The sequence below is a fragment of the Pan paniscus genome, chromosome 5, assembly GCF_029289425.2.
Source record: "Pan paniscus chromosome 5, NHGRI_mPanPan1-v2.0_pri, whole genome shotgun sequence".
In the NCBI taxonomy this organism is placed as follows: domain Eukaryota; kingdom Metazoa; phylum Chordata; class Mammalia; order Primates; family Hominidae; genus Pan; species Pan paniscus.
Window position 1 is genome coordinate 181,719,135 of NC_073254.2, and position 25,238 is coordinate 181,744,372.

Genomic DNA, 25,238 nt, shown 5'->3' on the forward strand with positions numbered 1-25,238 from the left:
CCAACTGATAGATGCTTTCCAGATGAATGGTATGCAGAACTTGTTTGTACATTTGTGAACAGTTTCTTTAACTAAAATAAATACTCTCCAAAGCTTTCCATCTTTGCACTTCAAGCTGTCTCACAGGCAGAAAGTCTAGCGAGACTTATTTCCAATCTGCAAATGAGCTGATCTTAGAGTTTAAATTAGATTTTTGGACACATGTCAAATAAACATGGACTGCATATTTTTGACATTTCATAACACCAACTTTCTTTTTTAAAATGCTCTTTGATGAAGAACATCTTGTATATCAAAGCCTAAAGTACCAACAAGATTTGATTCCAGTCTCTATGTGCTGGAGTGTCCAGGCGGTTGAGGCAAACTTACATGGGGACAGCTGGAGTGAAGGCTCATGAACCCACAGTTAGTCATCCTGAGAAACACCTGTTCTTTCTGATGTCTCCCTGAAAACATCATATATTTGGAGACTAGATTTTAATCTCTAGTCTTAAAAAAACTCAATATGGTTTAAAAAATATCTAAGCATAATTTAATGAAATTACATATTTTTACAAAAATAAATTAAAATTGGCTTGAATAAGAAAAGTAACCATTTTCTTTTTTCCTTTTATTATTAAATATTGATCATCTACATGTTTTCTCTTTCCAAGGTCCACCTATTGAAAAAAGAGCTTCACATCTATTTGTTAATTTGGATTTTAAACTCAATGATTAGTTAAATCTTTGAGTAAAAGGGTAGGTATCACCACAATTTATCTTCATCGACTCCTTTCCTACGTTAAAGGCTGAAAATGAGGTTCAGACTCTCATTTCACTAAAACCTCCAACAGTATTTTAATGCTCTTGTTATAAGTCGTTCAAAATAACCATTTTCACCAAAAACATATACACGTTTCTTTGCACGAAGTAGGTCATATCCTGTATTTGCACAGGTCTAAAACCACATTTGAGGGAGGCTTTACAACTTCATTTTTATAATTTTTGAAACCCTTTTTAAGAAAACCAATGCAAGAAGATGAACATGGTTAAGAGGATTTGGAAAGGGTCCATGCAAGTGAGGAGCCCAAGGTGAATGCCTCATTAGTTCCCTGACAAACCTGCCTCCGAGCGACACAGCATGGTGTTTGTTTAAGGACAGAGTGACTGTTAGATGCCTTAAGAAATTCTATCGCATTTCCTTAACTTATGGTCACTAATATGATTTTTGAAATTCTATTTTCATTTAAATGTGTATTTTTCTGCAGTTGCCACATTTTGTTTCTGGATTTCTAATTAAAAACAGAAAATTCCTTATCCAACTTCAAATCATTATTTTAATAAATTATCACCCAGACATGTAATACCCCAAGATAACATCAAATAAGATAAAGATGTTTTATTTATAGAGAACTCAGAAGGTTTGATTGCCATAGCTTTCTGCATTCCCAGGTCAGTGAGTATAATGTATTCCATATTTTGTTGCTGTTTTCCAGCACTAAACACGTCAGCATTTTGCATCGGAGCCATTAAAGTTTGTGAGATAGTTCTGATGAATAGCAATAAGGCCAGAAAAAAAGAATAATGCATAACATGAATTCTTCAGGAAATCAATTAATTTTTTTATGAGCAGTAGTAAAAATAGGATCTAGGGTTAGCAGAGTGAGGCTAGACTAGTATTTGATACCAAAATACATTCTCTGCTGTGTTCTATCTATGTAAAAATATTCTGTGCTGAGTCAAAACTGAAATCTCAGTTCTCCCAAGAGTAAGACATTTTACATATCAGAATGTACTCTTTACTTGGCCGTGTATGTAGCCTTTGATAGAGCACACCAATTCTGTAAATTCTGCAGTACTTTCAGGTTTCTAATGGACTTTTTGTGGATCCCTGAACATAGTGTTATTTTGGTTTTCTGAATTATATACTATGTGTGCTATTGAAACACTGTATATTGTATAAGTATATAAAGGTGCTTACGTATTTTTCAAAGAGCTCTTTGTTGGGGCAAGGTAAGCAGTTCTAATACTGGGATAAATGATGATTAATATTGGAAAATAAAAGTAATAGTTTATTGATATTACTCCTAGATTATTAAGATTCACTCAACCATTTATTTTATTCATTCATTCATTCATTCATTCATTCATACATTTGATGAATGTTAAACACCAAATACATGATTCACCAAGAAGAATGAAAAGGCTTAGGACAGGAATATAAAGACAGGAAACCAGTGTAACACTGCAGCTTGAATTCTGGGAGGTAGTACTTTAAATAATTCTTTATAATGGTAATAAATTTACTGGATCCACCCCACATTTATCAGGCCTTTCCTAGGTGAACTGACATCATCACTAAATGGAAATCCCTGTCTTCATTTATTAGTTAAGGTACATTGCTCCTCGGGGAACAGATAAGCCTGTGACACAGTGGAGCAAAGTGTCTGGAATCTGATTTTCCAATGGACATTCCCATATGTTTGAACAAAAGAGTCATAAATACTAACTATAGCACCTATTTTACAGAAGCTGAACTAAAGACACAGAAGCCCAACTAAAGACACAGAAGCCCAACTAAAGACACAGAAGCCCAACTAAAGACACAGAAGCCTTCAGATGGAAAGGATATACAACAGAAACCACAGCTGTGCGGAAGACCACCCAGGCACATGGTCGTGGGTGAAATGACTAGAAGATTAGAATCCTCTGGAGCCCAGAGCTCAACACATGGGTGTCTGGCTCTGAACAATTTTAAATCCCACAAACGACAGAGAATTTGGTTTTCAACTTTTTTATACGCGATTTTTTTGGTAACAGCTAACATTTCTTGCATACCCACATGGTAAGAGTTGTACTTTTTCTATCTTGATAATTGAGGGAAAAAAAATTAAGCACGGGTGAATTCACAGGCATCTTACAATAAATCTGTGAACCACATCCTGATAATCACTGGAGTTAATGACGTCTAGGGCTTTTTCCACATCTGGAACTCTGTAATTCTTCTATAGCTTTGCTACCAATGACTTTTCCTTGAATGATGTATTGAATGAGGCACTCACTTCTCCCTGAGGCAGCTTATTTTGTTCTTCGTTGTCCATACTGTTAGAGCAAAGAGTAAAAAGAGATTCACCTTCTTCTAACTTTTATGTATTTGGCCATGTTCTACTTCTGAAATGACATAATCTAACCACAATTTCTTCCAGACAATGGCTTTCCATTACACTCCTTAAACCCAGAAAAGATGGGCAGCTTACAAGGTTATACAAACCACAGCAAAACAACATGTATCAGGAAGAGGGGAAGAGAAAGAAGGAAACAAGTAAAGCCAGGAAACCAGTTTCCAAATCCACTGTGTTTATGACCTCTATATATGCTATAGGGAGCCCACAGATGTAGCTTTAGATTTTCTAGCAGTCAACTTTCAGAGGAAAATCTTATCAGCTGGTTTAACATCCTTAAAGGCAACTTTCCTCAGGACAAGCATAAATGTGCCTGGTACTCAGATCAGACTTGAATAGTCACCATGGTTCCTTGTGGAAGAGTCTGTTGGGATGTCCTGAACCACAGGCATCACATTTCCTGTGTAACGATCACAATATAAACAAATGGCATCGTGGCAAAGTAGTATTTAGGAAAAGCAATTATTTGAAAGGCTACAAATAGTAAGGTCTAGGTGCCCAGTTTCCTGCCGTAGATCTGACTACATCCTGGATTCTAGACTATTTGGAAGAGCATATCCAATGAATGCCATGTAAGCAATCTTCCTTGAATGTTGGGTTTTGGGTGAGCTTTGGATAAATATTCATTAAGCTTTTGATTAAATATTAAATAAATCTGCACTTAACTCTATGCCAGGAACTATTCTAAGTATTTTACACTTATTATCTCATTTAGTATGCACAATAGTTTTATACAGAGTTGCTCATACATACCCTATTTTAGAGATAAGGAAACCGAGAAAGATGAAAACCACAAGTAGTTTGTGAAGCCAGGGTTTGAACTTCACATTCAACGCCACCCTTTTTTAATCACTGTGGAATTCCTTTAGCATTCAAGTTAGGTGAATATCCTTCTGTGAAAGTTTGGGATTTGAAGACAAAGGGCAATGATGAAGTCAATTTATCTCTGCTGAGAAGCCAAAGCAATGGGAATGGACATAAGCTTGCAAAAGTGTATGGAGACTGGGGCAAAAAGACAGGGAGGGAAAGGAAGGCATACAGTTCAGTGCATCCTTTAGAAAATCACTTCTCTGTTCTTTTTTCAGCTTCTTCAAATTGCAAACTGTGGTGGTTTAAAATATGTTCATAAATTCGTTGACACTCTTTAAGATGGAGCCCAACTCCCTTCCCTTTGAGAGTGAGCTGGATCTAGTATCTCACTTCTAATGAATAAAGTGAGAGTGACAGGTGCGGCTTTGGGGATTTGGTCCTACAAGGCACTGTAGCTTCTCTCTGTTCTCTCTTTTGGACAACTTGCTCTGGGGAAAGCCAGCTGCCATCATGGGGACAAACAGCCTAAGACAAGGGCCATGTGGTGAGGAACTGTGGCCTTCTGACAACAGCCAGTGAGGAACTGAGGACTTTTTTTTGCCAACAGTCATGTGAATGAGCTACCTTGGAAGTAGATCTTCCAGCCCCAGTTAAGCCTCCAGATAACTGTGACCCTGCTAAACTGCAAACTCAGGAGGAACCCTGAGCCAGAACTACCCAGCAAAGCCACTCACGGGTGATTCCTGACTCTCAGAAACTGTGAGATGATACATTTCTATCATGTTAAATTGTTAGAATTTGGAGTTGCTATGCAGTCATAGATAACTAATACACAAACCAACAAACACACCTCCAAAACCAACAAATCAAAACAAATTAAGATAAATTAAGAATACGCTACCTACAATTGCCAAAGGACAAAGAAACCTTGAGAATGTAACTATCCTCTTTTAAGTAAAGTTGCCTGCAAACTCTTCTAATCCAAAGACATTACAGCATTTTGATTCACTTCTAAAATAATTTGTCATGATTTGCAGCTTAAGTATGTATGTTATTTACTTATAATTTACTTGTATAAAAAAGGGAAGATAAAGATATTCAAGATTTCACATTACATAAACCCTTCAACATTCTTAAAGCAAGGTCAACAACCAAATGCAAAAGATGGGCCAGCAAAATTCTCTACCTCCTAAGAAAAGTTAAAATCTTAAAATCCAGCTTTAGAGGATGGAACCACAGTAGGCAATTGGCAGGCAGAAGCACACAATTTAGCCAGTAGTTAAAAATAATTCGTTAAAAGCTCATTTTAAAAGATAACATTTGCTAGCATTCTGATCCCAGAGGTTGGCAACCTGCTGAGGCCACACACAATCATTGCAGATAATTCAGCACATGATGATGACTAAGGCTGGAGAGTGTGTCCTGATTTCCATCGTCTCCAGGGAGAGTAAACACTTGAGTTTTCATTCTAATGCAATCACGATTATGAATCCAGAGGTATTTCTTTCCACTTAGGCACCATGGTATCTCATTATTTTTCAACTTCCACTTCCTCTACTCCATTGCTCAACCCAGGGTTTTATGAGCCCCACTGCATGACATACAGGAAGCTTTACTAAGGGGAACCAATGCTAATTTATTTCTAGATGACTTACAGCGCTCAGCCCCAAATCAAGACTGGCTAATACAACTCTGCTATCTGTGCTCCTTCTTGCACAAAACTCCTCATGAAGTTGCAATTTTAAAAGAAATGTTTCTCATCAAAATTCAATAGACTTTTATATGCACATACACTTTCTCACTTTTCCAGGCTGCATGAAATTTAATATCAGGATTATTATCCATTTGTCATTTTAACCTATAATTTAGTAAGCCTTTTTGTGTTTGAGTTATGCTTCTTCCCCCCTTGAGCCATCAGCTTGCAGCCATAGATTCATTTGAAAAGCCGGCCAGGTCACATGGTTTGACCTCTTAGAACAAACATTTTCCACATTTCTTATTCTGCTTCCATAAGAGACACCATTAGTTTTGTTCATCTCTATTTAAAATGATTTTTATGACACAATAACATTTCAAGTTTTCCACATTAACCTTCATTTTATTTCTTAAAATACTCAGGCAAACAATGTCACTAAGACGTCACTGATGGAGAATTCTTTCTCCTTCACTCCTGTCTACTTAAAGGCAACTCTGAAGAAAGAATAAATTTTTGCTCTGGATCAGCTGAGTGCTGGGAGAAAAGTTTAAAAGTCTGGCCTAGTGGCTCACAGCACCTTAAAGTAAATACTTCCATAAGCAACCAAAGCAGAAAATCTTCATATAACCGTTTTCACCAAAATAAATACATAAATTTTCAAATCTGGAGTCCTATAAAGGAATTTAAAATCTATTTTCTTATACGTAAGTTCAAAGATGTCTAAGTCCAAAGGGAAAATGAAAATAAAATAAAAATATAATCCCAGCCCATGTGCAAAAGCAAACAAGGACAGGAACACACCGCCCCAGGGGTGTGGGCAGTACTCACCCCACAGCCCAGGCCATTGCCCCCTTCGCAGGTGACTTTCCTCTGGTCAGGCTCCGGCAGCAGCCCCGCTCCACAGCCAGGGCGGGGGCATAACACGCCCCCCATCTGCAGGACACACTCCTCTGCACCATACTGCTGGTACCGGTTGTACTGCAAAACCCAAAAAGCAGATTGAGCTTTCAAACTGACTGCATATTTCAGCCAAAGGGTTAGGAGCTACAGTGCATGGGATTTCTTGCTTAACCAGTTTCAGTAAAATAATGCATGTGTGTGTGTATGTGTGTGTGTGTGTGTGTGTGTGTAGGGGGAGGGAGAGGGCCACGGGGATGATAGGGGAGGATGAATATGGTTCAGTGCAGAAAAAGTCTACCAAATTCAACTGGCAAGACATATAAGTGCATTTGCTTTTTGCTTCTTTGTCTTCAGAAAATAGATTTTCCAAAGTTTTGTATTTTATAAGATCGCTTCTACCAACTGTATTTTAACAATCTTATTTCATATACATTTTGGGGAACATATTTAGGTATTAAATGATGAACACTTTTAATACATCGCTATCAATCTTATAAAGCAATATATTTTCATGCCTCTATTTAAAATTCAACAAGGTTTTATACTTATTTTGAAAATCGGCCCAGCATTCCACCTCATAATATTGGCAGCCCACACAATATCAATGAGCTAGAAGAAGGCTAATGTTAAACAATCACATTTTCCCTTTATCATTATTCTTATTCTTAAAGCATGATTTCTTGTGTCTCTGACGTCATTTCTTCCTGTTACCGTTTTGCTCAATTTCCTTTAATGGTTTCCCCAGCCTGCAAATAAATTCCAAACTCCATCAGACCATTTTTAAGGTCTTCTTTGTGGCAGCCCTACATTTTTGATCTTACATTATTTGTAATATAAACTCAGATCAAGTCAAACAGGTTTGCTCAATTATTAATTAAATAATGCAACATTTATTGAGAGCCTACTACATTCCAGACTCTATCGAGGCGCTGGGGATACAGCAGTGAATGAACAAACTTCTCCGCCTTCATCCACAGCACTGTAACAGTCAATACCAAGAGGTTAGAATGTCTAGGATTTCCAATGGTGCTAAGTGAGGAAGAAAATAATCAACAGGGAAGAGGGAGAGTCCAAAGAAGGTGGAGATTTCAATTTTAAAGAGGTGATTACAGAATGCCTTACAAAGCAGGTGCCTTTAAGCAAATGTCTGAAGGAGATTAGAAATGCAAGTCATATGGATCCCTGGGGGAATAAGCATTCCAGACAAGCAGAGAATACTATAAGGGGCCAGAGCCCCAGTGTGCTGATGTGGTTGGCTGTTCAGGGTACAACAAGGGGGGCAGTGGGGCGGAGGCAGAGTGAACAAGGAGGGAAAAAAACAGAAGGTGAAGCTGGAGAGTTTGTGAGGATCTAGAATATGTAGTTCCCTGACAGCTGCTTTCAGAACCCTGGGTGTTATTCTGGAAGATACCAGAACCACTGCAGAACTCTGAGGCTGAGGCATGACATAATTTGACTAATATTTTAAAGACATCCACCTGGCTGCTATGTTCGGAATACCCTCTGGAGGGCCAGGGTGTAGGCAGGAAGCAGAGAAGCTTATGTCAACCTCTATGACATAAGCAAGGAGCTTATGTCAACATCTATGCAAAAGATGGCACTGGCTTGAACCGGGAAGGTAGTGCTGGAGGTAGGATCAGTGTGTGAATTGTGGGTATAAATTAAAGGGAGAAACTGCAGAATTTTCAGTCAGGTTGGATGCCTGGTGTGAGAGGAAAAGAGGAGTCAACTGTGAGTGGAGTGTGGTTCCCCGTTTCCTGAGAAGACAGGAGGCGGGTAGGGGGTGGGGACAACTGTGGTAGAAGAAAGGGTATGTGTGTGTGCACGTGTGTGTGTGTGTGTGTGTGTGTGTGTGTGTGTAGGGAGTTGAGGCATGAAATAATTATTTCTATTGTGCTCATGTTCAGTTTGATAAGCTATTACACAGCGATGTCAAAATTTCCAGTATCTAATTGAATAAATAAGTGTAGTTTAGGAGAAAGGCATGGGTCCTAGATACAAATTTTGAAGTCATTAGCCTGAGCCTCTAATCCATTTTCTCATTCTTCTGTCCCCAGGAAAGAAAGAAAAAGATGACCTGGCCTCCTTGTAAACGTGTGAATGGCATACACATACAGCACCTTTACCAGAAAAGAGGTCTAAGAGTTCGGATGGCAAACAAACTAGCATCTCTGAATTTATGGGGTAAGGTTCTCTGGACAGTGTCATAAGCTGTGCAATTACCAGAGGATACAATGAAGATATTTCATCAAGTAATGAATGATGAGACAGTTTATGTAACTGACAGATTGCCTGTGAGTGATTACTGCATAGATTTCTCAGAGGCTTCATACATAACCCTTGCCCACAGCACAGCCCCAAATGCCCAGGAAGGACCTGGGGAGGCGCGCTGGCGACCTGAACGTCTCCAGGTCCTGCCTGAGTCTCAGGATTACCTGCATCCTTGAAATTATTCGTAAAGCTCGACACTAGGTTAGATCTATGACACTCTGACCATGTTATGAGGTCAGATGTGATTATCCAACCTCTGCAGGGAAGGTGAGAAAACACCAGCAAAGGAGAATGAGGAGCAGCAGCCTATGAGGCAGGTGAAAACTGAGGAGGACTCAGGTGTCCCGAAAGCCAAGGGAACACATCTCAAGGAGGCTGCCATGATGAGCTGTGGTTGGAGCTGGGTGTGTGGCTGCCATTGCAGTCTTGAAAAGTCATTTCAGTGGAGTCATGGAGCCAAAAGCCTTTGGAGTGGAGTCCAGAAAGACTCGGAGGAGAGAAATTCAAAGAAGTGAGAATAGACACTTTTTTAAAGGAGTTTGCCGGAAAAAGGGAGCAGAGATGGGGGTGGCCATTGGATAGGACTCTGGGGTTGTAAAGGATTTTCGAAAATGGAGAAATAACGATATGATACTATGCTGAAGGCAGGACTGAGACGAGAAGCGCAGATGGACAGTGTAAGCCAGAGAAAGAGCTCTGTCCTTGAGTAGGTTGGAGGGGAGGATCTAAAGGATGTGTGGAGGGTTGGCCTTCAGAGAGCAGGCAGCCATCCTTAGGAAGAGGAGGCCCGGCTGAGTGCTTAGGCCCAGGTGCAGACAGGCAGAGGGGGTACTGGGATTTGAGGAAGAAGAAACGTATGAGTGATGAAGGAAGGGGAGGGCGGAGGAAGTCGGTATCACTGCTGGGCGGCACCCAGGCCCTCCTGAGGTCAGAGATGATGAATTTAAAGGAAAACTCGTGAGCAGAGTCTTCTGTTTCTCTGCACCAACACTGAGCTGCAAAGGCAAAGTAGAAAGAATGGTGGATTTAAGTTTGGTTGGAGTTTTGCCGGAACTGTAAAAGGAAGCGGGACATCTCTCGATCACCTCCCGCTTATGACTGTGAATGATCTCACGGTGATCCTCCAAGCCCCTCTCCCTCAGCTCTGTTCACCTCCGCCTATGACTGTGAATGATCTCACGGTGATCCTCCAAGCCCCTCTCCCTCAGCTCTGTTCACCTCCCGCATACCCGCATATGACTGAATGATCTCAGTTTCCCCCAAGCCCCTCTCCCTCAGCTCTGCACCACCAAACTGCTCAACCTACTTTTTTGTCTTGACCTGTCCAAATCCTTCCACATTGAAAAACAAAAAACAAAAAACAAAAAACAAAAAACTTTTTATTGTAAATATCACATAGAATAAGCTTAATACATTATAAAGTGACCAACTTTTTAAACACTACCCAGGCCAAGACACAGAACTTTACCAGGTCCGCCTGAAGCCCTCCATGTATCTATTCTCATCACAACACCTTCACCCCTTCCTAAAAGACACCATGGTTTTTTTTTTTTTTTAGACGGAGTCTCATTGTTACGCGGCTGGCGTACAGTGGCGCAATCTCGGCTCACTGCAACCTCCATCTCTTGGGTTCAAGTGATTCTCCTGCCTCAGCCTCCCGATTAGCTGGGACTACAGGTGTGTACCACCACACCCAGCTAGTTTTTGTATTTTTAGTAGAGATGGGGTTTCACCATGTTGGCCAGGATGATCTCGATCTCCTGACCTTGTGATCTGCCTGCCTCAGCCTCCCAAAGTTGTAATCACTTTCTTGTTTTTCTTTATCACTCAAGGTTCATTTCTAAACACTACAGTTCATTTTGTCTGTTTTGAAGATGTGTTGTTTAGTCCATCACCCTCCATTGTCTTTTTTTCCTTGCAATTTATCTGTTGAAGAAAGCAGGACATGTGACCTACAGAGTTTCCCAGTCTTCATTTTGCTGATTGTATCCAATGTTGCAGTTTATAATGCACCTTGATAATTTTTTTCCTATAAATTGATAATTGGTCTATAGGCTTCATTTAATTCAGCTTCTTTCCTTCCTTCTTTCCTCTCTCCCTACCCCCTCTCTTTTCCTCTTTTTTTCCTTCCTCCTTCATTCTCTTCCCTTCCTCCTTTTTTGGTCCCTCCCTCTATCCCTCTGTCCTCCTTTCTCCTCTTCCTTCTTTTTGTCTCTCTATAATACTACTTCATAGATGGTGTTTTGTACTTCTATCAGGAAGATCATAATGTCTTTCTCTCTTCTTGAAAGCTTAGCAGTCATTAATATTCAGTAACTAGATTAATTTACTGGGATTGAAAAATGATATTTTAATTCAAACATTCCTTCATTTATTAGTTAGAATACTTCTATTTTTTGGTTATCCAGTGGTATTGTTTGAATAGGAAAGGCAGGATAAAATATTTGAATCTTTTTTTTCAATGAACATTTATAAACTCATAAACTTAAACATATTATGTGTTAAGTGTGTTTTAGCTCAATGCAGTGATTTCCTTCTTGACGCACAACTATCTCATCTCTGGCCAATGGCAATCCTATCAAGATGAGTTTCCATAACATGATCCTGACACCATTCAATAGCTTCCTCGCTATCTGCTATGGAAAGTTACTCAGGTTCATCTTACACATTTCCTGCTCCAGGCCAGGAATTGCCTACTTTTAAAAGAAGCACTGCTTCTTAAAAATTTCAAGACCATAAATTGGGTGCTAGGCATGTTCAGTGGTCCTAAGTTAGTCATTGTTTCTAAGTCCTCTCAGTTCTTACTTTGAAGGACAGGTATCTCAGAACTACAAGGTTTTTACTTAACATTTTCTGTTTTACCTCTGTTGCTCCTTTCTTCCACACTGGTTCTCAAGAACACAGAAGATGACATAATTACAATATTCCATAATTGCTCATTTGCTTTTTCTCACATTACACAATTTCAGAATAACAATACCATCACTGTGCCTATGATTTCTGAAAACTTCAAATATGTTTTCATATGCTCTACTCATTCTCCCACAAAATTTTTAAAATAATTATACTGTATCCACACTGTTAACACATGTGGCCATTTCAAACTATGCTGTCTTTCTCTTAACCTTCATGTTATCTTACTTCTATACACACACACACACACACACATGCATGCAGGCACAACCATCAGTACTTATGTTGATGGTTGATGTTTTCCCAGTAATTTTGATTGCTTGAATCTTGTTCTCCAGTAAATTCCTCAGGAAGAGTTCCTGGGAAATACAGTCACTGAGTTCTTCCATAGTAACAGTTTATTTAGGGCTTTTATTCTTGATAATGAGTTTGGCTGCATAAAAAATCTTTATATTATACATAAAAAGAATATATGGAATTATAGTTTCTTACAGTATACATATAAGGAATATACAATCCTGATATACATACAGGGATTGTGTGTGTGTATATATATGTATATATATACACACACACACATACACACTTATATTTATACATACTTCCCCCTTGAGTATCTGAAATCTCTTACTTCATGTTCTTCTGGTATAAAATATTATGGATAAGCCTGAAAATAATGTTTTTTTCCTTTGTAAATTAATTGCCCTCTTTTGCCTAGATGCCCAAGGAATTTTTTTCCATTTCTTTAGAATCCAGGAATTTTGTTAGAGTATATCTTGGTGCTGGTCATTTTTGGATCAATTTTCACAAGCATACTGTGTCGGGAAAGTTGTACTGAATTTAGTTTTTAGGGTTCACTTTGTTCAGTTGCTTTGATGTTTTTCTTATGTCATTTCTAGTATACATATATTGGATCTTCTTTACCTCACTTCTAATTCCAACAGCTTATCTCAAATCCCTTTTTAATTTTCTTATTTGTGTTTTTTAGAATTTTCTTCACTTTTCATTTTCTATTTCTTTTAAGACAATGTCTATTATATGTATTTGTGTAATTTCCTAATAATTTCCTAATAACTTGGTTCACCTTGAAAAGGTTATTTTGGCTTTCCTTTGATTTGAGGCATTCTTCCATTGTCCATAAGGATGCTATTTTGTTCTACATTCACTGCATCATTTTAATAGCCCTGTACGGGACTGAACCTTGCTTCTTTTCTGTTAGAGTTTTACCTTGTTCCTTTGCTGTTGCTCAGTTTTACATGAAATTAGTTCTCCTGAAATTTTACAAAGAGGTAGGATTCAGAAAAGCTGTAGACTTTTCTCTTCTGGTGTTTTAGGCAGTGTTCAAAAATATGGGGGCTTCCTTTCTGCAATCTCACAACTCTGTTACCCCATTTTTAACCGGACTACCTCCTTCCTTTTTTTCTCTTCTATTTTGAGCAAATTTCTGCTCCGTGTGGGGCTTTGTCCTGAGGGGGGCCTTTGCCTGGGTAAATCTGGTGAGTGCATGAGACCTAAAGTGCTCCAAGCCCTTTAAACCTTATTACAGACTATTGCACTCATTCCTCTATCCTTTTGTGCATCCACATGCCCTGAGTTTGGCATAGTATCTTGTCAATAGTTTGTAGACAGTAAATAATTATGAATTAATAAAATCTAACTCCATTAAGTGACAATTAATTAAATAATTCTAATAAGATAATCAATAGCAATGGAAATTAATAACAGTAACTCAGGATTATTTTACCTACATAAATAATTTTTTAAAATAAGTTGCTCTTAAGTAATTGACTATTTTCTCATTTGACAACACATCACCTAGTCTATTTAATTTAGTTAGGTAATTTTATTACTATGACAATAGCTTTTATCTAGGAAGAAGTTAATGTATGGACAAAGTCCAATAACAATTTAGAAATTCTTGTTGACTGCATTCATAGTGGTCTCAAATATTGATGGAATTTTAAAAATTATGTCCCCCTTTCCATTCATTAGCTAGGGAATTTATTAAAAATTATTGTTATTTATTTTGTTTATGATAAACTCAAGAGCATTTGAGCATACAATTCCTTTTTCAAAGGAAGACAAATATTTTAACATATGCGCCTGGGAATTTCTGATGATTAAAAAGTACACACAATACCTGAAATATGCCTATTGAAAGTATTACTTTTCAAAATTAACATTGTGACATTTATAAGAAAAACACTGACCTGGAACAAAGAATGTACTAGTATTTGTAGAAAGCTTAATATACTAAGGAAATAATTTAGTCATGTAATTACATATCATTAGCAAAGATCCTTACTTAGTTACCTTCGAGATATAATCCACAGTTTTCATAGATCCTTTTAACCATTTACTGGCACAAAGTTGAAAGTGCATTAATGGAGATTTGTGACAAACTAGCACTAATACAGAATACTGTATGTATCTCAGTATAAAATATGTGTGATAATGGTAAAGTAACTAATAAATCTACCCCAGTTGGTGGAAGGGAACAAACACTTCCCTTGATATCCTTGTATTGGTTCCAAGGGCTTTTTTACTTATCAATATTGAATAGCATTTTATAAACAGACTAACTTGGAGGAATGTGATTAATTTATAATGTGAGCTGGGTTTATATAGAGTCCACCCTCAACTGAGCTCAAAAGTGGAAAAATCACTCATGCATGTTTTGTCTATGGAATGCACAATGAGCATCTGTGTGTGTGTAGATATGCTAATATTTACATGTCAAACTATATTGACAGTTTTAAGCTATTAAAAATAGTTTGCAAATTTCTAGATATGCTTTCATAAAGTGAATAATCCACAGACAACTAAAATAATTTTGAATTGATTGTACAATATTTGCAAAAATATTTGAAAATAAATGTAAATATTCACAAAGAATACTGCTCTGAACCTAAGGAAAACAATAACTGTTTTTCTCCTGTATTTTATCAGATTATAGCAAAAAATACATTTCATTAGTATGCGTTATGCAGGTAGAATCCTGACTCACTGCTATACTTTCTATTTTATTTCTTTGGGGAGTAAATTATTCAGTCTTTATGTGAATGCTCATGGATTCTCTTAAGAACAAAAAGTATTCATTTTAAAGCATAAAATTCATAGATGTTTCAATAAACTCGTATTTTAAGAATTTAAATAATGGGTCATGGGAGAGTATAATGAAATAGATATTGTATTTTGTTAGTCTGCAGGCAGTTAGGAGACCTGTATTTGGGTAGAAAAGTGTTCTATAATGAAGGAATGGTTGCACGTTCAAGCCACAGAAGGACCAGTGAACTTCCCCTTTCTTGCTGGCTGTTGACTGCATGTTAAGTACATTAAAGGAACATGGGTAGTCACCTGAGAAGTGTGGCTATGGGGAAATCAAGCGTAAACATCCCCCACCACTGAAACACCATCCAAAAGGCCTCTCCTCTGTAGGAGAGGACAGGCTGCTTCACTCTGATGCTTAATTTGCATGCTTTCATAGAAAAAGAAGAAAAGAATCTAATTTTTAAAACTACAAGAAATGTGAAGTACAGGGATCCCAGGTAAAACTCAAGTCTGAGAAAAATGGCACATGTTCTGTCAAAATGAGTCAATGCTTGCCAGCCATCCAGGAGCTATGTGGCCCCCTTTCAGGTCCTCCAAGCTAAGGAGGTTGATTTTGTGCTGTCATAGTGTTTCCCAGAGTATCCTTTTGGGGGCACTCAGGTACAGCTCTGGGGTCTCCTTTGCTTCCCCACACCACTCCATAAATTACAGCTTTTGTTACATCTCAGCCAAAAGCAGTTCGGGGACTCCCTCCCTGGGCTTCTCCCTCAATCCCTCCTAGAACAGAGGGGTCCTGATCAGGCTTCTGTTCACTGAGCTACTGCAGTGAACCAAACCACGGCACCGACACTTTGCTGCTCGGTTAATTCTCTGTCCACTCTGTGAAGTGATGGATGTGGCCTCGGAGCCACAAAGAAGTGCCATCTTTTGCTGACATCCACACAGGCAGAGAACCCACAGTGCTGCATTAGAACTAAGGCTGAAACTTTCAAGACCATGCTTTCCACAATACCCAGCTGCCTCTTTCTCTTATTCCCGTCTATTAAAAAAAATTCAGTCAGGTATAGTGACTCATGCCTGTAATCCAAGCACTTTGGGAGGCTGACGTGGGAGGATCGTTTGAGACCAGGAGTTTGAGGCCAGCCTAGGCAACACGGCAAGACCCCATTTCTACAAAAAATTTTAAAAAAATTACCTGGGCATGGTGGCATGTACCTGTAGTCCCAGCTACTCAGGAGGCTGAGGTGAGAGGATCATTTGAGCCTAGAAGTTCAAGGCTTCAGTGAGCTGTGATCACACCACTGCACTCTAGCTTGGGCAACAGAATGAGACTTTCTCAAAAAAAAAAAAAAAAGAAAATTCAGCTCACCATTCCTCTGTCATCTTTTAGAAACTAATGAAAAATAGTTTATTATAGAACTTCCTCTTTGGATTAAAAAAACTATAATAACATCAGAGAGGAACATCAGCTTATGATTTAGCCATTTCTCATTGCTATGCAGATAATGTCCCATTTTCTATACGCATTAGAAATTTTTTTCAAAAAAGAAGCACTCCTTAGATTGTCAGTAATCTTCATCTTCCTTTTTTTTTCATTTGCAGGTAGTTAGCCTGAGAGCATCTGTGACAGCCTAAGTGGTGGCCCCCATGACCCTGCTGTTTTTCTTCTCTATTCTGTTGCTAATAATGTTTTCTTCATCCCTGAACATCTGTCAGCTACTGATGAAGTGAATTGGCTAGAGAAAGGGCTGGACCTTGTTAATTGCATAGAAAAAACTATCAAGATGGCTGAAATCAAATGCAAAGAGGCAACATCAAACAAGACCTAAAAAAAAAAAAAACCAAGAAACAAAAAAAAAACAAGCAACAGATCATATCCGGAAGCACAGTTTAAGAAGTTTTTTTTTTTTTTTTTTTTCCAGATATTTCAGGTGACCCAATGCCAAAAAGCATCTCATCTTCTAGTAGTTGTGGAATCTTCTGGAAAAGAGATCCAAATCAACTGGCTTCCTTGTCCCCTCTCCATGTGTGACACGGAGCAGCACCCACTGGAAGGGGAGGGCTACAAAGGCTGTTTTCCTCACAAGAGTTCCTACAGCTGACGTGACTTCAGAGACTCCTGTAGACTATGGAAACAGGGTGGTGAAGTGTCTCCTGATGGAGCGCGCTGCAGAAAGCAGGGTTGTCTGTGGCTGTAAATTATTTCACTCTTTGCTCTCGTCCCAGAGAAACAGCGTTAGGGTAGCACCTAAATCTGCAAATCCAAGAGCCTTGCCCCTCAGATAAATGAGCGTTGCCTCTGCCTTCCTTGAAAGGAGCTGGGGCACAGGTCACTGCCACCATCCTCCTTCCTGGCTCCCTACGCTTTTTCTTTCCCTGAATTCAGTATTTTCACCTCTCTTCCTTCTGCTTATTCTCTAGAAGCTCTTTGTCCAGTCCTGAAGCAACTGCGATGGTTTCTAGGTGATTCTGAGGGAAGGGTGACATGTCATTGTCTGGAAGTTTTGTGTAAGGCTACGGGTGGGGCAGTGAAATGGGTTAGCTCCACTGAGCATTTAATGATCTAATTAGAACTTGGATGAACCAAAATATTTTTTAAAATCATCTGGATTGTATTAGATGGCTTCATATTTATAACTATCTGAAATGGACAAGCCTCTAACACTGAGGAAGCCTTTTGGGGTGAAAGCCGAGAAGCTGCCTTAATGCCAAGGCACACCTGAGCACAGGTAACAACAGCCAGGTGCTCTGGATGTCCACCTACGTCCCTCCAAAGATCATCACAATGCATCCCTCATGCCCCACATCATTGCTTCAGAGGCTCAAGCTGCCTGTCATTCTTATCACCCAAACTCTCAGTCCCATATGGGTCCATACGTTTCCTAATATCAGCCAATTTCCATGCTTCCCTCTCTCCTAAGCCCTTTTTCTGTGTCCCCTGAAATTCCTGTTCATGATAAACTAACTGCCCTGTATAATCAGCCTTTTGAAAGGTTTCCCTGTCCACACTGACTTAACTGAAACTGATCCATCTCCCTTGCAACCTTTTCAAGTGAAGGCTGCTTTTCATTTCATATTCACATCTTTCAAGGCCAGAGGTGAAGATGGTTGTCCCTTGGCTCCTTAACGACGCCCCCAAATGCTTGGGTTCCTCTCCCTTGTAAAACCCACCACTCCTTTGAGACCCATGCTTCACCCTCACCTCCTCACTGCTGCCCCCTGATCTCCTGGACGCAGCCCCTAATTCTTGAAGACTGTAGCTTCAGGCTGTTCTCACCTTTTCTCCGATTCTTGTCATCATTCTGGGGACTTGAACTCCTGTATGAATAAGCCACCATCAATCTATTCTTTCTGTTTTACCTTCTCATCCTGCTGACCTTTTTCTCATCCTTCTATTCACACGGTCCATCCCCAGGCTCTGTCATCCTGAGAAACTGTACCACCTCTGAAATCCCAATTCCAAATATGTCTCTTTCTGATGATCACCTCTTATCTTTCCAAATCTCTTGCTAAAGTATGAACATTGCTTAAATTCTTCAACTTCATCAAGACGTCTAATTAATTGGCCCCATATTTCCTCTCCAGCCATGGGCCTCTCCAGGCCCACCTTCCTTCCTGGTCTGACAGCTTCTGTCATCTACCACCAGAAGCATTGCCTGGAAAACACAGATTTCCATGGTCTTCTTTATCTGATGGCAAAATTCCAGGCCTGGAAAACATCACCTCCGCCTTCCCTGGGCGTGTAGCCCTGCAGCTGAACACAATGGCATGATGGCTTTCTCTTAAATAATGGACCACAAACTTCAAATGGGCACTTACAACTTCCTCAAGATTGTATTGTGTTTCTCTAGTGACATGTTCTCTCTACTTTCTTCCCCTCAACCCGCCGAAAAAAGGGGTGAAATAAAAAAGATGAAATGAGGATAGTTACAACAGCATAGGAGATAGAAGTTTTTACACAGCAAGGGTAAGAAATATTTTTATAAACATTGGTAATAGTTATGATAATTAGTAGAATTAGGATAATAGTGAAGTAGTTATAGAAGAAAATGAATTTATTACTTTTATTTGGAGTTGCACCAATTTTTTGGTTCCTAAGACCAATGTAGGTAGGACCTGCCTCTCTCCAGCCATCCATACTTTATATTTCACTGAGGAGAGAGGAATCATGGCTGATGTCCTGATGTGCTCAACAGATGTTTCCTAAGCACACTCTAAGTGTCAAGTACTCTTCTATGTGGAAGACGCAGGAGTGAAAAATGACATCTGCCTTCGTGGAGCCATCATACTGCATCTCTCCTCTTCACATCCCTGCAACTATGAACACACCTGCACCTGCACTCACCCTCTCCAACCCCTCTCACAACACAAAAAGTGGCCTTCCTCCTGTTAGGGGCCGATTCCTCCCTCTCTGCTGGATCTGAGCCCTTCTTGCCTTCCAAAGTACTTCCCTTCTTCAGTTCTCAGATCTCTCTCTCAAATTACCAGGTAATTCATCTCTATGGAATCCTTCCTGTGAGTGTAAAACAAGTTCTGGCCCTTCAATCTTTAAAGAACTGTCTTGTGGTTGCTGCATTTCTCTTTCTCTTCATAGCAAACCCTCTAGAAGGAATTATCCTCCCCTTCTGTTCACTCTTCATCCCATAAAACTCTGGCTCCTGTCTTTACGCATCCCCCAAAACTGCTCATTATGGTCATTCGTGACTTTTGCCACAGGCGAAGGACGCTCCCTGACCTCATCTTCTGCAAACTCTCAGTAGCATTCAACATAAATCACCATTCCTCCTCTGGAAGGCCCGCCTTCTCAGCTTCCCCAACACCATAAATCAGCATTCCTCCTCTGGAAGCCCCGCCTTCTCGGCTTCCCCAACACCATAAATCAGCATTTCTCCTCTGGAAGCCCCGCCTTCTCGGCTTCCTCAACACCATAAATCGCCATTCTCCTCTGGAGGACCCGCCTTCTTGGCTTCCTCAACACCACAAATTGCCATTCCTCCTCCGGAAGGCCTGCCTTCTTGCCTTCTCAGCTTCCTCAACACCATATGGCCCTGGATTGTCTTCTACTTTCCTTGAGGTTCCTTCTTGGTCTCCTTTGTTGGTTGCTGCTCTTTACCCAATTTCCAAACACTGGTGTTCCTTACGGTTCATCCAATCACGGTCTCTCCTTTCTTGGCTTCTTCTGAGAATCCCCATGGGTTTAAAATTTCCTCTACATGCTGGTAATTCCAAAGTTATCTCTCCATCTCGGACCTCAGGTCTCACTGTCCTCCAAGCTCTCACTCACACATCCAAGTCCCGACTTATCTCCTTCTCCATGCTTCAGGCATAGCAAATGTGTTCAGAATTGAAGCTCAGATCCCATGCCTCTGATCTCACCTGCCCCATTTTGCTCATCTCAGTCAAATAGAACTTTCAAACTCCTTCCTTTCCCTGACCCACAGCCAGTCAGTCACCAAGTCCTTGAATTCTGCCTCTCAAGATTCACTTCTTTTTGTCTCCGCTGCCAACTGTCTTAATCCAGAGCCTCTCCATATTGCAACAAGATTGACATACTCAAAATGTAATTTGGATAATGCTAACCCCTTGCTTAAACCTTCAAGGATTTCCCACTAAACTCAGAACAAAACCCATATGCTTAACCCTGGCATCCTTGGTCCAGGTGGCCTTCATCTTTTGGCACTGTCCTTCCTGCTCAGTATTTTCCAGCCACCTTGGTTTAATTTAGTGTCTTGAATAAAGCAAGCTCTTCACCTCCTTGGGGGCACTGGATGTGTGCTTTCCTCTGCTTGGGATGCTCTTCTGCCCACTCCCGTAATGCTAGCTCCTTCAATAGCTGGTGTCCCCTCAACGCTTAGTCTCAGGGCTCAACTACCCCTCATCTAAAGTAGGTGACATCCCTATTTGTTTTCATCCTAGCATCAATTATGATCAGTAACTGTGACGTCCTCATTTACTATTTTATCCAACACTAGCACAATAATAGTACAAGAAGGTATTCAATACATTTTTTGTTGAATGGATAAAGGTTATTTCCATAAAATTTTGGTGATTAAACCTAAGGTGGAGGAAGCTGGTATAAATGGAGGTACTTCTGAAATGCAATTGGTTCAAAGGCCCTACAAACCTATTGACTCCAGACATCACACCTGATTTCTGAAGGGCTCACCTGGAACTGCAGAGTGACTTTAGTTTCCTACAATGTGATAATGTCTTTGCCAAAGAATTTGGACTAGGGGGAAGGAGTGTTGAAAGGTGCTATATGAATATGAATTGTGAACACAAATCAGAGAAGGGGCTAAGAAGCTAATATAAATGTATTATTTTAAGGAGTTTATTTTTATTTTGGGAAGGCAATGATACATAGTGTTTAATTTTTAATCCAAATCTAAAAAATCAAGATACCTACTAAAGATCAACGAAAACAGAAAGGAACCACATACAAAGAAATTAGAGGTCTGCTGTGGGTCTCTGCCATACAGTAATGAATTAGTAATTAACCAGCATTTTTGTAGGTTTTATCAACTCACTTTCTAAGTGAGTATTACGCTTACTTTACTGTCTATTTTGTTGCTACTATGTAAAGCTGGAATATAAACAGCATTTAAAATCAGAGGAATTTTAGTATAGCACAATATTTGCAACTTACTTGGCAACCTATTTATTTACAAATATTCTAAGAGATGATTGAGCTTCACTCTCCCTTGTCTACAAAAAGCTAAGTTAGAGAAACAAAAATGATTTGTCCAAGGATGCTTGTAACAGACATTAATATAAACATTTTATTTTATCAAGTGATAACAGTTGCCTCAAGCATCCAGTGAGATCCCAAGAGTTTCACCAGCTCCTGGAGCAGTTGCCCCCACCGCTGGCAGGAATGCTGGGACAAGAGCTCTCTGCTTCCTCTCGGGAGCCTCATTGCCACCATCTGCCTAGAGGCCAGTAGGTCTTGTCATGAGTAATCAGGATATAAACGTCCCTGACTGATATGCCCTGTTCATGACAGTCACCAAAGAATGCCTGACTCCTGCTCCAACTCTCCAGGCTGAGCCCCAAGCTCCACATCCACTCTGTGTATCCTTTTCCTACCACATATTCCAGCTGCCCCAAACCCTGAGACCCTTCCCCCATGCTTGGGGAACTCATGGGCAATCAGCAGTAACTGCCCTATGACTGCAATCTGCTTTCTCAATGTTTTTCTTACATTCTTCCCTAACTGAAACAGGCGTGTACCCGAGGACAGTACTTCACCTGCAGCACCCTGAAATGTTTTTGTGTCTGCAATCCCAGTACCATAAAGCATTGCTCTACAGTGTTGTAAGTAAAACATTTTCCATTTCTCCTTCTAAAGCCCTCCAACTTTCCATTTCAACCCATCAGCCTACACCATGCACTATTTCCCCTTCTGCTGTCAGCTGACATCCATTTCTCTCTCTCTCTCTCATTTCTCAAATCTTCAGTTTGCAATTCTGGAAGATCTCAGCGTGCACAGGGGTGGTACTCCCAACTCTCCGACTTCCCAATTCTATGACCTCAACTTCTCTCATCACCTTGTCCTCCATCTGAAATCAGACACACAGCCTCCCTAGGCCTCCTCCGACCTCATCGGTGCTGACCATGCAGCTCCTCCACAAGCTCGATGTGAAGTCTTTCATTCTTTGGCCAATGCCTGTTTGTCCAGTTCAACCCTTCTAGTACTCAAATCCTGAAAATTCTTTGAGCCACTGGCATCTGTAACCAGCTTTCCCTGTCCTCTCTCTCATCTGGGTTCTCTGCTTGCCCAGCTGAAATTTCATGATCAGTCATAATCACTCCCTTAGATTCACCCTCAGCTTACACTGTTGTTGTAACACTGTAAGATGAGATCCACCCTCAGCTTCTTAGCCTCCCTCTTGTTTTTGTTACATTTTGACCGCAAAACTTCAATGCCAGTGCCTTTCCTGCATCTGTGCCTACACAGATGAGTGTGTCAGAAAAACACCCAGTGGATTGACCTCACTCCAAATTCAACCATTTCCCAAGTTTATTCCCTCCTCACCCTCCTAAATGACAATTTCATTATCCTCTCCTGACATGGTTTGGCTGTGTCCCCACCCAAATTCTCATCTTGAATTGTAATCCCCATAATCCCCATGTGTCAAGGGCGGGACCAAGGGTGGAAGTGATTGGATCATGGGGATGATTCCCCCCATGGTGTTCTCGTGATGGTGAATGAGTCCTCACGAGATCTGATGGTTGTAAAATTGGCTGGCATTTCCCCTACTTGCACTTTTCCCTCCTGCCGCCTTTTGAAGAAGGTACCTTGCTTCCCCTTCGCCTTCCGCCATGATTGTAAGTTTCCTGAGGCCTCCCCAGTCATGTGGAACTGTGAGTCAATTAAACCTCTTCCCTTTATAAGTTACCCAGTCTCAGGCATTTACTTATAGCAATGTGAGACCAGACTAATACATCTCCTTTCCCTCTAAAACTCTTCCCCCATCTGTACTCTCAGCTGATGACCTAGCTTCCTCTTTCACCAAGAAAAGAGAAACAACCAGCAGAGACCCTACGGAAGGTTTACCATCAAATCCAATGCTCATACGTCTGTGCCTGCATATTCTGTCTCCCCCACTGTTACCAGGCGGAACTGGCCACTCTCTTGTCCAAGCCCATGCCTACATCCAAGGACACTGCTCCTGAATTCTCCCTTCCCCCTTCTGCATCATCAATCTCCCAATTCCTCTACTGAATCATTACCATCAGTACATAGACATGCTGCAATTTTTCCCATTAAGAAGGTCATTTTCTTATCTCCATCCCTCAGCTACCTCATTTCTTTGCTTTCCTCTTCAGCTAAGTTCCCAGTTGCCAAAATTAAAATGTCTGTATTTGCAGTCTCCCACTCTTTGGTTCACCTCTCACATGAATCCATTCGAGGCAGGCTTTCCCCTCACTGTCCACGGTCAAGGTTACCAAGGACCTCCACATTGTGGAGTCCAGTGCTCATTTCTCATCCTTGTCCTTCTTGCTGAGCATAGGACACAGATCATGATTCCTCCTCCTAAAGATGCCTTCTTCCTTTGGCTCCCAGGTCATGATACCTGCCTGGATTTTTTCCCACCTTATTATCATTATTATTTTTCTGAGACAGACTCTCACTCTGTCACCCAGGCTGGAGTGCATTGGCACGATATTGGCTCACTGCAACCTCCGCCTCCCAGGCTCAAGCAGTTCTCCTGCCTCAGCCTCCCAAGTAGCTGAGATTACAGGCACCTGCCACCACACCCAGCTAACTTCTGTATTTTTAGTAGAGACAGGGTTTCGCCATGTTGGTCAGGCTGGTCTCAAACTCCTGACCTCAGGTGATCCATTCGCCTTAGCCTCCCAAAGATCTGGGATTACAGGTGTGAGCCACCCACGCCTGGCCTCCTCCCACTTTATTGCAACCCTATCTTATGCAATGTGGCTCCTCCCTCTTTGTTTTGCTCAGTCCTCCTCCCCTCCCCTCCAACAGTCACACTTGTTTCTGGACTATTATGAATGTTAAAGCCAGGCACATGATCACATTGGAGCCTCTGCTGTTGCTTCATCCACTCTGTGGAAATCTCCTTTCCCAGATGTCACCATGAGGCTTCTCTGGATACCTTTCAGTCTTTATTCACCTGTCACCTGCTCAGTGAAACTTTCCCTGACCACCTTATATAAAATTTCACCTCTTCCTCCAGTATTCACTGTCCTTGTTTTTGTGTGTGTGTGTGTGTGTGACAGAGGCTCGCTCTGTAACAAAGACTAGAGTGCAGTGGCACAATCTTGGCTCACTGCAACCTCCACCTCCTGGGTTCAAATGCTTCCCATGCCTCAGCCTCTAGAGTAGCTGGGATTACAGGCATGCACCACCATGCCTGGCTACTATTTTGTATTTTTAGTAGAGATGTGGTTTCACTATTTCACTATGTTGGCCAGGCTGGTCTCGAACTTCTGGCCTCAAATGATCTGCCTGCCTTGGCCTCCCAAAGTGTTATCATTACAGGTGTGAGCCACCACACCTGAGCGCTGTCCTTTTTCTCCATAGCAATGATAGCCATCTAACATAATACACACTAAATGTGTTTATGTGTATATAATATGGTTTTCTCTAAGTAGAATATGGAGATTTTTCACTCCTCTATCCCTATAACCTAGGATGGTATATAGCACATAGTAGGTACTCAGTAAGTATCAGCTGAAAGAAAGAAGGAAGTGTGTGTATGTCTGCATGTGTGTGTGTGTGTGTGTGTGTGCGTGCGTGTGTTTGTGTTTTAGGAAATAGAGATCAATATTGCTGTGATGCACTGTATTACCAAAACTAATCGTAGTGATATTAATTTTGATTATGGCTCAATTAAATTTCTAGGAGAATGCAAAGTGACCTGACCTTTACAAAGCAGATCTGAGGAGATGATTACTGTTGGCTTCTTTCC

General features: G+C 40.6%; 1 protein-coding gene across 4 annotated transcripts in view; it reads right to left on the reverse strand.

Moving 5' to 3' along the window:
• Positions 1 to 25,238, reverse strand: part of PRKN (parkin RBR E3 ubiquitin protein ligase) — a 1,390,885-nt gene that overhangs the window by 195,927 nt on the left and 1,169,720 nt on the right. For all 4 annotated transcript variants that reach the window (XM_034963207.3, XM_034963209.3, XM_055114294.2 and 1 more), the window contains one exon: positions 6,496 to 6,645. In XM_034963207.3, coding sequence (XP_034819098.1) covers positions 6,496 to 6,645 — 150 coding nt within the window. The remainder of the gene's footprint in view (positions 1 to 6,495; positions 6,646 to 25,238) is intronic.